We start from the raw sequence: 12,570 nt of genomic DNA, 5'->3' as shown, positions 1-12,570 counted from the left end.
AAGTACTCACGAGTGAATACTCTGCAGAAGGAAAGGAAATCTTGAGAGACAATTGTATTCAGGATCAGTCAAAATTAACTCCAGAAATATATGTAACAGCCCTTATAAATGGACTAAAGGTGAACCTGATTACTCATGAGATGGCAAAGAAAAGAAATGTTACCATACTCTGAGGGTACAGGTATTTATTTTCAGATTCTATTGTATTTATTATATCAAAGGTTCTGAACAAGTTGGATGCCACTTCTGGTTGTAGTATTGGTAAAGACATTTTCCCACTGGAAAAATAAGTAGTCCTTAGCAGGTTGCTGATACTAATTTTTTGTTCTTCAATGGAATAATGATAGCCAAAAAGATGCTCCTGAAAATGGAAGCAGTATGGTGAATGTTTGACTGTTTTATATCATTTAGAATTAATGTTTTATGCATCCTTGTCATTATAAGAGTTAGAGTTTATAGAGTTTTTAAGGATCTTTCCCAAGATGTTTTCTAAAGAACTGGTTGTTTACAAGAGGGATAAGTGTCTATTTTCATTTGAATTTTCACCTTTGAAACATACAAAGATACTAGAATGCTAATGCTAGGAGCAGGTATTTTTTGCTCTAAGGCACTGCTGCTGGGGCTGCTAAGTCGCTTCCGTCATGTCCAACTCTGTGCGACCCCATAGACAGCAGCCCACCAGGCTCCTCCGTCCCTGGGATTTTCTGGGCAAGAGTACTCGAGTGGGTTGCCATTTCCTTCTCCACTCTAAGGCACTATTTTCCCAAAAAAGCAGAACTCTAGTTTCACAGAATGTTAATGGGTATTACACATAAAGGAATTTATAGGTTGTATAAGCTCGGGAAATTCTAAGTTAGGAGTAAGCAGGTTTCTTTACTGTTGGAATTCTAAGGGTGTTTACTATAGTAGTGTATATTATAACTCATAAAATATACAGTGTTTCTTAAACTTATTTAACCGTAGAAATAGAGGCACATCTTACATAACTAGTGTTCCTCAGGATACCCCTGGTAGAAATTATACTAGATGAAAATAAAGGAGGAAGAAAAATCTTGAGAATTCTATTTAAGATCAATCAATATTTACTCCCCAAACAGGCAGAGCAGTAGCCTTAGCACTTAAAAAAAGCTGTCCTTGAAGCAGGCACTTGAATCCAATAATGTACTATACTGTGTTTGTTCTAAACATCAGCAGTGTTTTGAACACAGAGGACTGAAACAGTTTAAAAATCATTTTGCAAAAGTTATTTTACATTCATGAAATTTAGTTCTCAAAGATTTCGTTGAAACAGTAATTTAGAAAGAGAGAACCAGAACAAGTTTGTACCTTTTCTATTTTTTTGTCATGTTGACAAAGAAAAGTTGTTTATGGTGTATAGAGATCAATGTTTAGATATATGTAAACATGATGAAATGATTACCACACTCCACCCTTCTTATAAACTAAATTTGCAGCATTAGGAATTAGAATTTGGATGGCAAGCAGTATATTAACATACTTGTGGGCAACTTCTCAGATAGTTTTCAATGATGCCCATATCCTGGTATTCATGTCCTGTATAATCTTCTCCTCCTGACTGTAGGCTGAGCTTAGTGAGTTTCTTCTAAGGAACAGAATGCAGCAAAGGTGATGGATATTACTTCTGAGATTAGATTGCAAGTGACTGGCTTCTGTCTTGCTTACTCTTTCCTGCTCTCTGACACACTCAGATGAGGCTGCTGCCCTCTGTGAGGAGGCTCACATGATAAGGAATTGAGGGAGGCCTCAGGCCAGCAGCTCTGAGGAGCTGAATCCTGCAACAGCCTCAGGAGTGAATCTGGAAGCGGACCATCCCCCAGTTAAGCTTTGACTTGACAGGACTCTATCCCCGTTGACACCTGAACCTGGCCTTGTGAGAGACCCTGAGCCCGAGGACCCTGCTAAGCCATGCCTAGGTTCCTGATGCAGAAGCTGTGAAAGAATGTGTTTGTTGTTCTGGGCTGCTAAATGGTGGGGCAATTTGGTAGGCAGCAATACAACTAGTGCAGTATTAAGAGAGGTATTTCGAGAATACCAGTGCTGTCTTATCTGAATCAAACCTTGCAGGTAGTGGAAGAAACGACTAAAGCATTGTGGGGAAATCGTGCTTTAGAGTGGAAGTGTAGAAAAGTCCTGATTTAATTGGGAGAAACAAAGAGGATCTTGAAGATGAAATCTAGGTGAGAAGAGTCTTGACATTTTCTGTGCCAGTTCAGGAGGAGATAGAGGGGGTAGAAGTGATAATAGTGTGGTCACTGCAATTGGTTGTCATAGGGCTCCCTGTTATACAAAACTAGCCTCCAAGAGATCATCGTTTGGTTTAACTATTACGCTTAGTTACAGGGGAAGGATGTTAGGGCCACCAGGAACAATAATCTGCTCTATTTATTTATTTGTGGCTGTGCTGGGTCTTCGCTGCCGCGTGGGCTTTTCTGTAGTTGCTGCGAGTGGGGGCTGCTTTCCTCGGCGGCGCGTGGTGACTTCTCTTGCTGTGGAGCTCAGAGCAGGGGCGCTACATTTGCCGAGGCTCCCGGCCTCTAGGGCACAAGCTCAAATAGCTGTGGCTCATGGGCCTATCTGGTCTGCCGCACGTGGCATCTTCCCGGATCAGGGTTGAACCCATGTCTCCTGCGTTGGCAGGCGGAGTCTTCACCACTCAGCCACCAGGGAAGCCCCTCATGTGGCCATGGAAGGTTCTTCCCCTTCCCGCCCCCCTCACCGTGAACTCGGGTTTGGACTGTTCCTTTTAGGTGTTCTTCTATACATTGTTTTAACCCCCAGATCTGTATCGAATACTTACTGTCTGCTTAGCACTGTTTCAGGCACTGAGGATTCCATGAAGAAATCCTCACCCTCTTGAAATCTAGTGACGAAAGACAGTAAACAAAGTAAATAAACATTGCCATATCACATACGAACAAAAAGAAAAGACATGTAGTATAGTTATTCAGTACTACTGGGGGAAAAGGAAGCAAGAAAAGGAGAGATGGAGGGAGTTCTAGTTTTCTTACCAGTTATCAAGGTCTGGAGTCTAACCAGTGGCGTGTCCACTGCTACACTGGGCCCATTGTACTCTGACTGTATTCCAGTTCACCCTGACAAACCACCAGAGTCTCTAAGGCTTTCTCTCTCCCTTTGGATGCTGCATTCTTATTCCTGACCACATGGCATGCGGGGTCTTAGTATCCAACCAGGGTAAAGGAGAAGCTATTTCCAGAGTAAAACACTGGTGCAAAGAGATAATATACATGGTTCAAGGTATCTTTACTTTAAGTGATATTAGCAGATCAGGCTAACTCTGGCCCAAACGAATCAGTTCACTCTGAGAGTTCAGAAAGTGAAAGTGAAAGTCGCTCGGTCATGTCTGACTCTTTGCGACCCTGGGGACTTAGCCTGCTAGGCTCCTCTGTCCATGGAACTTTCCAGGCCAGAATACTGGAGTGGGTAGCTGTTTCCTTCTCCAGGGGATCTTCTCAACCCAGGGATTGAACCCAGGTCTCCTGCATTGCAGGCAAATTCTTTACCATCTGAGCCACAGAGAAGCCTGAGAAGTTCAGAAGACAAGCACAAATTTCAAACAAGAAGCCACATTGAAACAGCCACATTGAAACAATGACCACTTATTCTCATCCAGCCCTGAAGATTAGCTTGTTGCCTCTTTTCTCAAGGGTGTAAATTGTTTAGCTTAGTGACCTTGATTTGTTGCTGTGTTTTATTTAATTGGGCAAAGACCTGAGTGATGGACTGGGTGATGAAGTTTGGGGGAAGGAAAACTTAGGTACTTAGGTACCTCTACTTAGGTAGAGGTACAATTTTTTGAAGTTTATTTCAGAGTACATGAGTTGATCAGGGAAGTTAAAGGAAAAGAAGCCATGGGTGGATATGCAGAACACAGTAGCTTCCTTGGTTTCTTAGAGTTCTTCATGTTTCCTCTGGAAGAATCTGAGGACAGGGCTTTGTATCACCTCTGCCATCTTGTGCTTTTTAGCCTGGTTCTGTCTTTCCTTCCTTTCCTCCCTCTCTCCTTTGTTCCATCCCTCCCTCCCTTCTTCCCACCTTCAGAAATGGTGGGGAAAAGGGAAAGATAATAGGGCTAGAACAGTAAGAGTTCTGTAAAATTCCACATATTGTATGGAAGTAAAAAATGGAATCCTTTAATCCTACCTAAGTTTTATTTTTAACATTTTGATTTTAGCACTTTTTTGTTGTTGTTGTTGTTGCAATAAAATCGGAACTATCGCCTGTGTGTCAAATTTGACTAAGGCTAAAAATAGGCTAGCAAGGTTGAGCATGAAAGAAGTGGCCCAGCTTCTCCTTCCTCCCTTTCATTTTGTTTCAGTTTGAATGAGAAGGAGGTGGCTCACACAATGAACAAGAACAGCAACTGGCTGGGTGTCTGTGTTCTTTCAGCCAATTATGATATTTTTGTGGGAAAGTTTCCAATTCTGAAGTCTCAGTTATGTAGAGGTGGGAGGCAGCTGGTGTGAATGTCTGTCTGCAGGGTACATGCATGATTACTCTGATCCAATATGGCATGACAGCAATGTGCTTATTCAAAAAAGTAATGGTCTCAATTTCCCTGTACTTTAAAGCATCTTTATCTTCACCACTTAAAAATAAAAACCCCAAAAGCCTTAAAGAGACAAAAAGGTCAAAGCCAAAGTCACCAAAATATTTTGAGATCTCTCAGCCACCTCTAGGGAGGGATATCAGTAATGAAATTAAGTGTAATGGTCCACATTAACTACTATCTTCCTCCACAGCTCCAATAGCCTCCCCTTGAAGTCTTCATTTCATTAACTACCATCCTCCTCTCAATTTTCAAAATTTCTTACCTCTCTCCTTCATCCCTCACATCCAAATTGCCACCCAATCCTGCCTCATCTACCTTCAAAGCATTTGTCCATTTACTTACTCATGTATTTGTCATGCACTTACTAAATACCTACTGTGTACGATGCACTGTGTTAGGCACCATGGGATACAGTGACACCTCAGAGAGATAACTTCTGCCATCACACAGCTATCGTCTGGATGGGGGGCCCAGGCAAGAGACAAGTAAACAAGCAATTTCCATACTGTGTGCAAGCTCTTGTGGGAGTACATTGGGATCCCAGAGAACTGATGGTGTAGCTGAGACTGAAAGGTTCAGAAGAACGTAGCTGGAAGAAGGATGCTTTAGGCATCATCCATTCTAAAAAATTTTATCGAACACTAACTGCGGGTCAGGCTTTATGCTAGACTCTGCAGAGTTAGAAAGATAGACAATCCAGCCTCTCTGACTGCTTAGGGGAGTCGGGGTGAGGGAGACAGAGACATGAAAACTGTTGTTGTCGTTCAGTTGCTAAGTGGTGTCTGACTCTTTGAGACTCCATGGACTGCAGCATGCCACACTTCCCTGTCCTTCATTGTCTTCCAGAATTTGCTCAAACTCGTGTCCATTGAGTCGGTGATGCCATCCAACTATCTCATCCTCTGTTGCCCGCCTCTTCTCCTGCCCTCAATCTTTCCCAGCATCAGAGTCTTTTCCAATGAGTTGGCTCTTCAAATTCAGTTCAGTTCAGTTCAGTCACTCAGACGTGTCCGACTCTTTGTGACCCCAGGAACCACAGGACGCCAGGCCTCCCTGTCCATCACCAACTCCCAGAGTCCACCCAAACCCACGTCCATTGAGTTGGTGATGCCACCCAACCATCTCATCCTCTGTCGTCCCCTTCTCCTCCTGCCCTCAATCTTTCCCAGCATCAGGGTCTTTTCCAATGAGTCAGCTCTTTGCATCAATCAGGTGGCCAAAGTATTGCAGTTTCAGCATCAACATTAGTCCTTCCAATGAACACACAGGACTGATCTCCTGTAGAATAGACTGGTTGGATCTCCTGGCAGTCCAAGGGACTCTCCAAGTCCAAGAGTCTTCTCCAACACCACAGTTCAAAAGCATCAATTCTTCTGTGCTCAGCTTTCTTTATAGTCAACTCTCACACCCATACATGACCACTGGAAAAACCATAGCCTTGACTAGACGGACCTTTGTTGACAAAGTAATGTCTCTGCTTTTTGATATGCTGTCTAGGTTGGTCATAACTTTCCTTCCAAGGAGTAAGCGTCTTTTAATTTCATGGCTGCAATCACCATCTGCAGTGATTTTGGAGCCCTAAAAAATAAGGTCAGCCACTGTTTCCCCATCTATTTGCCATGAAGTGATGGGACTAGATGCCATGATCTTAGTTTTCTGAATGTTGAGCTTTAAGCCAACTTTTTCACTCTCCTCTTTATTGATATTTCTCAATATCAATAACCTCAGATATGCAGATGACACCACCCTTATGGCAGAAAGTGAAGAACAACTAAAAAGCCTCCTGATGAAAGATTAGGTGGCCAAAATACTGGAGTTTCACCTCAGCATCAGTCCTTCCAATGAATATTCAGGGTCTCCTCTGGCAAAATTAGGGAATTAAAAGATTCATCACTTTCCTACTGAAAAGTCCAACCTTCAGTTGCTCTTGAGTGCGCTCTCTTGCAGCTCCTGGCTCTTTTATGAATGCCCAATATTCCCAGGCATTCTCCCCATTAAGTGAACACAGGGCAAGTACTTCCCTGTCTACCTCTTTATGTTTCAGAACACAACTAAAGATTTTTTTAAAAGTTAAAAAAAACTAAACCCTTTTTATTTTGTATTAGAGTATAGTCAATTAAAAATGTTGCGGTAGTTTCAGATGGACAGCAAAGGGACTCAGCCATACAGTATTATAAATAAATCCATTCTCCCCCGTACTCCCCTCCCATCCAGATTGCCACATAACATTGAGCAGAGTTCCAAGATTCTTTACTGGAGAGCTGGGTTAATTAAAAAAGATCACACTGTATAGGAAGGGAGAACCGTCAATTGTCAGTTAACATAGTTTTTTCCCTCCACAGTTCACGGGAAAAGAACTTAACGTATACATTCAACAAATACATGCCAGCTGTCTTGCTGAGCTGCCCAAGACAGATAAAATCTCCTACATGTTGAGCTTTCATTTGAGAAGCAGATAGACAGGAAATAAGTAAACATACATACATTGACAACATAATTAGAGATGAATGAGGTGGTACTTCTGATAGCCCTTTTAGGGAAGGGTGTCAGTTCTATCATTTCGAAGGAAGTGATGTGTTTGAGCTGAGACCTGAAGGGTGGGAAGGAGCTGGTCTTCAAAAAAGCCGAAATAGAGTTGCAGAAAAAGAGGCCACGTGAAACTGCTCCTGGGTTCCCCTGCGACTCAAGTCACTGCCTTATCACTGGTGTCACCCTCTGCTCTTCACCTGCTCACAACAGTGGCCACCGGTCTTTCAGGACAACTCAGGCCACGGGGATTGGGTTTCCCCTCCAGGCAGGGCCTGCTTCTCCGACCCAGGAGACGTTGAGTATCATCCCTGGATGGTGTGTTCTGTTTGAACCAGCGGTTTCACCGCTAGACTGTGACGGCCTTCCATTCACGGACTCGTCAGTCCTTTCTCATTGTCTAGGAACTTGACTTGATTTCTTTAATTAGTGAATCTACAATTCAAATTCAAATGGCAGAGCCTTTTGATGGATGATTAATTAGAAACCCTCTGTTTTCCAATTCTGTTCTGGTCATCCCCCTATTTTTCCCAGATCATATTGTTCTAAGCCTCAATTACATGAAGGTCAGAAGGCCCCCGACTAACTCCAGATGCCACTGGATTGGCGTTTAGGGCCACTTCAGGAAGGTAGGTCCTCAGGCGCCCAGGTGCAGCTGGAGACCCGGAGTGCGGGCGCCCCGATGACGTCACTCCAAGGTTGCCGGCACAGCGCGGGGCGTGACGTCACGCGGGCGGGCCAGGCCATCGTGAGGTCACCTGGTGGGTGCGGCCAGGCCGAATCCCCAGTGTCGTCACGGGAGGGGGCGGGGCCAGAGCGTGTCAGCGAAGCCGAATCAAAACAAGCCCGAGACCCGCCTTTTCCCTCTGGCTGGAGAGCGTCTTGCTCGCGCCCCGAGCCCGCGGCGCCCGCGAGCCTCGGGTGACCGCGCGCCGGCTCCAGGAAGCCGGGGAGGGCGCGGCAGCCGGGATGGCGCGGCACGGGCCGCGCGGCTAGACGGGCACCAGCGGAGCCGCCGGCCCGCGCCCTCCGTTCTCGGCCTCACGGACCCGGCGTCGCGCCGCTGGGAGCCGCCTTCACCGACGCGGGGCACCTGGACGCTCGCGAGATGCCCAACCCCAAAAACAGTAAAGGCGGCCGCAAAAACAAGCGCGCCAACAGCAGCGGGGACGAGCAGGAAAATGGAGCCGGGGCCCTGGCAGTGGCGGGCGCGGCGGGCGCGGCGGCCGGGGGGGCCCTGGCGGCGGCGGCCGGCTGCGGAGCTGCGGCGGCGGGCGCACCCGGCACCGGGGGCGCGGCGGGCGCGGGAGGCGCGGGGCCGGGCGCCGCCAACGCCGCGGCCGCCGCGGGGGCTGCAGCCGCGGGCGACGCCAAAAACGGTAAGTCGGGTCCGGTCGGGCGAGCGCCAACTTCCTCACCGACGGGGACGGCGCGGCGGCGGCGGGGCCCAGGGTGGCGCGGGCGATGCGTGGACAATGCGAGAGTCAGGAAGTGCTCACCCCGCCCCTCCGCCCCGCCGCGGCTGCCCCTTCCCGGTCCCCACGCACGGCGGCGGCGATCGATCGGCGGCCCCGGCTCGGTGTCCGCGCGGCTCTCTGGTCGCGCGCCTCGGGCAGCCTGCGCCCCAAACTCTGAGGGGCTTTCGGGTCCCGGGTCGGGGCGGCGCTCCCCTCGGGCCCTGCCCGTTGTCCCCGCGCTGGCAAAGCCGAGTGTGTGCCTCAGACCAGGGGGAAGGAAGGAAGGAAGGAAAGAAAGAGCTGCTTAAGTTGAGAAGAATGGTCCGATTGAAAACTTAGGCACCAGTTCCTTCTCCCCTGTGCTCCCCTCACCCACCCGCCTTCCCCTCCCCTGAGTGAAGGGGAGCCTCACCTCCCGGCCGACCCGGGCCTGCTGTGTCGATTGCCACAGGTGAAGAGGCCCCGAGACATTTTTACTGTAGGGTGTGTGTGTGTGTGTGTGTGTGTGTGTGTGTGTGTGTGTGTGTGTGTGTGTGTGTGTGTGTGTGTGTGTGTGTGTGTGTGTGTGTGTGTGTGTGTGTGTGTGTGTGTGTGTGTGTGTGTGTGTGTGTGTGTGTGTGTGTCGTTGGGGTGAGGGGGCGGGGGTGTGCTCTTTAATTCTGTTCGCTTGAGGAAGGAAGAGACTCTGAACTTGACTTCCGTTCTCAGCCCGGAGTTAAAAAAAAAAAGAAAAAAAATCATTATTTAATTCGACTTCACATTTTAGGAGGAAGCTTAATAATCTGAAAGAACCTTTTGAAGGAGCATTTAAGGAATAGTGAAGATGCCACAGGATTGCCGTTGTCACTGCAGACACAGTCTTATAGGGTACTGGGCAAACACTTTTTCGGACTTGGGCAGTTCTTCGAATTCCTCTGGTCAAGCAGGTTTTCAGGGCAGGGAATATAGGTATATTTTGATGAAGAGAGATTAGCTTCTTAATATCTGACTTTTAACTTGTAGGTTTCAGCTTCCAAAGCCCTTCTTTATGTAGATCACTTGCTTTTAAACAGGTGAACTGCTCGTAGAAGAACCCCCACGGTGATCAGAGCAGAGGAGGCTGAAGATTAGCATATTAGAAACAGAACCTTAGGCCCTATTGGCTATATCTCTGCAATTTTGAAATAGGAAGTTTCTTCCCCACCCCGTGAAAAATCATGTAGTTGCTCATCTGTGTCCAACTCTTTGCCACCCCATGGACTGTAGCCTGCCAGGCTCCTCTGTGAAATTCTCCAGGCAAGAATACTGAGTGGGTTGCCGATCCCTTTTCCAGGGGATCTTCCTGACCCAGGGATCAAACCTGGGTCTCCGCCTTCTTTACCTTCTCAGTCACTTTAATGGTCACCCCCCCCCCCCCTTTTTTTTTGTTACTAAACTTCATCTTGGTATTGATGTGGCAGAGGAGAAAGAAGAGACTCCTTGCTCAGCCGTTCAGTTTTGTCATCTTGGGAAGGACAGCTGTTCTGAGCCTCAATTTCCTACCTTGTAAAATCGGGAAAAAGAATTTATACTGATTGTATCGGCTGGCTCAGGAAGTTATCATGAGGCTTAGAGTGTCCCTTCTCTACCCAGTCCCCAGGACCTGTTTTAGAGGCTGGTTACATTTGTAGCAAGCTTAGTCAAGTTTGTCAAGGAAAGTAAGTGATCAGTGGATGACAGCTGTCATTCACTCATTCAGAAGATACTGAGCATTGACCATGTTACAAGTACTGTGTTAAGTATTATAGGACAGGTGGCCATCAAGGAAGGACCCCTGGTCCTTGCTGGAGCTTGCCTTCCTGGGGTGGCTCGGAGGGTTTACCCTGCATCTGCTTGAAAGTGTAGGGTTGACTGTTCCCTTTTCTTCTTTCTTCAAAAGAGAAGACCTCGTAAAGACGGTGTGAGGGCATGTTTTCCTTAGGCTGTGGTTATGGTGCCTGATTACTGCTCTCTACTGAAGTGACAGTCTCAGGTATATTTAGCAGTTCTGTGTGTATCCATGTGAAGGTATGTATTTGTGATTTGGAGCTTGTTTTATTACATGAATGGGGGAGAAAAGGAAGAAAGGGGCCAAACATTGTAATAATCACACTTAGAGAAGGTACAAACTTATGTTAGAGCATAAGTGAATTGCAATTTTTTTTTTTTTTTTTAATGTTTGTTTATTTATATATTTGGCTGTTTCATGTCTCAGTTGGGCGTGCAGGATCTTTAGTTGCAGCATGTGGGATCTAGTTCCCTGGCCAGGGATTGAATCTGGGCCCCCTGCACTGGGAGCACGGGTAGAGTCTTAGCCACTGAACCACCAAGGAGTCCCCAGTGAGTTGAATTTTATGATGCCAAATTCTTGATTCTGACGTGGTGTGAAGTCTCAGTGAGTGATCCACCTTAATGTGAAGAATCTTTCACTGCCGTTGATGATAATTGCACATGGGTGCTGAGGTCTCCTGTGTGCATAATTGGTAAATGAGGAAATTATAAATGCTTTTTTGTTCTTTTTTTTTTTTCCATTTAAAGATGTGTTTTTTAATGTGGATGTGGGAGAGGTGGCATTGGTGAATTTTTAAAGGAAAGGGGCAACTGATACTTGCAACCTCTCAATCAACTGATAAAACCCACTGATTTTTAAATTTCAGGATGACATTAATTGAACTCATAGTATTTCTAAGTCAATTTTTTTATTTAGCTGAGACATTAGATTTTGTAATTATGAATATTACACGTCAGTTATTTCAAGAGTGTAGTACATTTACATTATTAAACTTTTAAATGATTTGCTCTCACTGTTCAAGTCCGTTGTGACCTACATCTGCAAGCATTCAAACTATATGACTTCACCTAAAGTTAATAGTACTTATTTGTAGTTGTTTGGAGTTCATAGGATGGTTTTATGTCTTGTGCTTCCTGGGCAGTGTGGACACCAGGGCAGGGTAATATTGTTCCTAGTTTTTCACTGTTAGTCAGTAGTTATTTATAACTACTGATTCTATAAAAAAGATTTGGTGGTTAGGGAAACCTTGAGGAAGCCATGGCTGGGTTATATAGTTGAAGTTAAACTACTTGAAGTTAGGCTTCTTGGTTAAGTTGAATATTAATTGTAAGGACTTTGTACCCCAAGAAGAAATTAATTAGTACATTTTCAGATACTGGTTTATGAAGTTTTTGTGGGGATTGGAGTAAAAGATGAGGAAGCGCTGTCCTCTTTCTACATAGTAAACATCTGTCTGCACATATTGCAACATTTTGATTGTAGATGGACAAGATTTGCCAGTGATTATTTTTAGGTTCTAGTAATCATGCAGTAGATTATACCCATGTATAGTTTCACTCTGGAATTCTGATTCTATATGGCCACTGGTTTTTGCTTGAGGCCTAAAAATATATGAACTCTTGGTCATAGTATCTACTTTTTAATGGGCCTGAATCTCAAATCCTTTTTATAAATTCCTGTTTTATGGATGACCATGGTTCACCATTCCATTCATTCCTGACTACCGCCAGAACCTCTGGGTTGCTGAGTTTGCCTTCATTCATTCAACCGTTCATTCATTATTCTTTGTAGTACATTGGGTTAGTTTACCCAGTGATTGATCTTGCATTTATTATAATATATATAATACTATACATAATATTAAGCTGATGCTTAAGCTCCAGTACTTTGGCCACCTGATACGAAGAGCCGACTCATTGGAGAAGACCCTGATGCTGGGAAAGATGAAGGCAGGAGGAGAAGAGGGTGACAGAGGATGAGTTGGTTAGGTAGCATCGCTGACTCAGTGGACATGAATTTGAGCAAACTCCAGGAGATAGTGGAGGATGGAGGAACCTGACGTGCTCAAGTCCATAGGGTCCCAAATAGTCAGACATGACTTAGCAACTGAACAACAACAGCAATATATAATATTATACATTTATATATAAATAAAATACATGTATTTATATATATAGTGGCTGATTTACATGGGTTAGCCACTCATC

At 45.4% G+C, this 12,570-nt stretch overlaps 1 protein-coding gene and 1 long non-coding RNA gene across 2 annotated transcripts in view; one reads left to right on the top strand and one right to left on the bottom strand.

Annotated features, from left to right (window-relative positions):
* Positions 1 to 245: 245 nt before the first annotated feature.
* On the bottom strand, positions 246 to 8,402 carry LOC110143796 (uncharacterized). Its single transcript, XR_002315692.2, has 3 exons — positions 7,076 to 8,402; positions 2,819 to 2,881; positions 246 to 361 (listed from the first exon to the last, which is right to left on the bottom strand). It is a non-coding gene; the product is annotated as an uncharacterized lncRNA (long non-coding RNA).
* HECA (hdc homolog, cell cycle regulator) overlaps positions 8,131 to 12,570 on the top strand; it is a 42,944-nt gene continuing 38,504 nt past the window's right edge. The window contains exon 1 of the mRNA XM_070461484.1: positions 8,131 to 8,496. Within this exon, the coding sequence (XP_070317585.1) occupies positions 8,226 to 8,496 (271 nt within the window). The 5' untranslated portion in view covers positions 8,131 to 8,225. The remainder of the gene's footprint in view (positions 8,497 to 12,570) is intronic.

This window comes from Odocoileus virginianus, chromosome 34 (genome assembly GCF_023699985.2).
Source record: "Odocoileus virginianus isolate 20LAN1187 ecotype Illinois chromosome 34, Ovbor_1.2, whole genome shotgun sequence".
Classification (NCBI taxonomy): Eukaryota; Metazoa; Chordata; class Mammalia; order Artiodactyla; family Cervidae; genus Odocoileus; species Odocoileus virginianus.
This window is presented reverse-complemented; position numbering and strand designations above follow the sequence as displayed.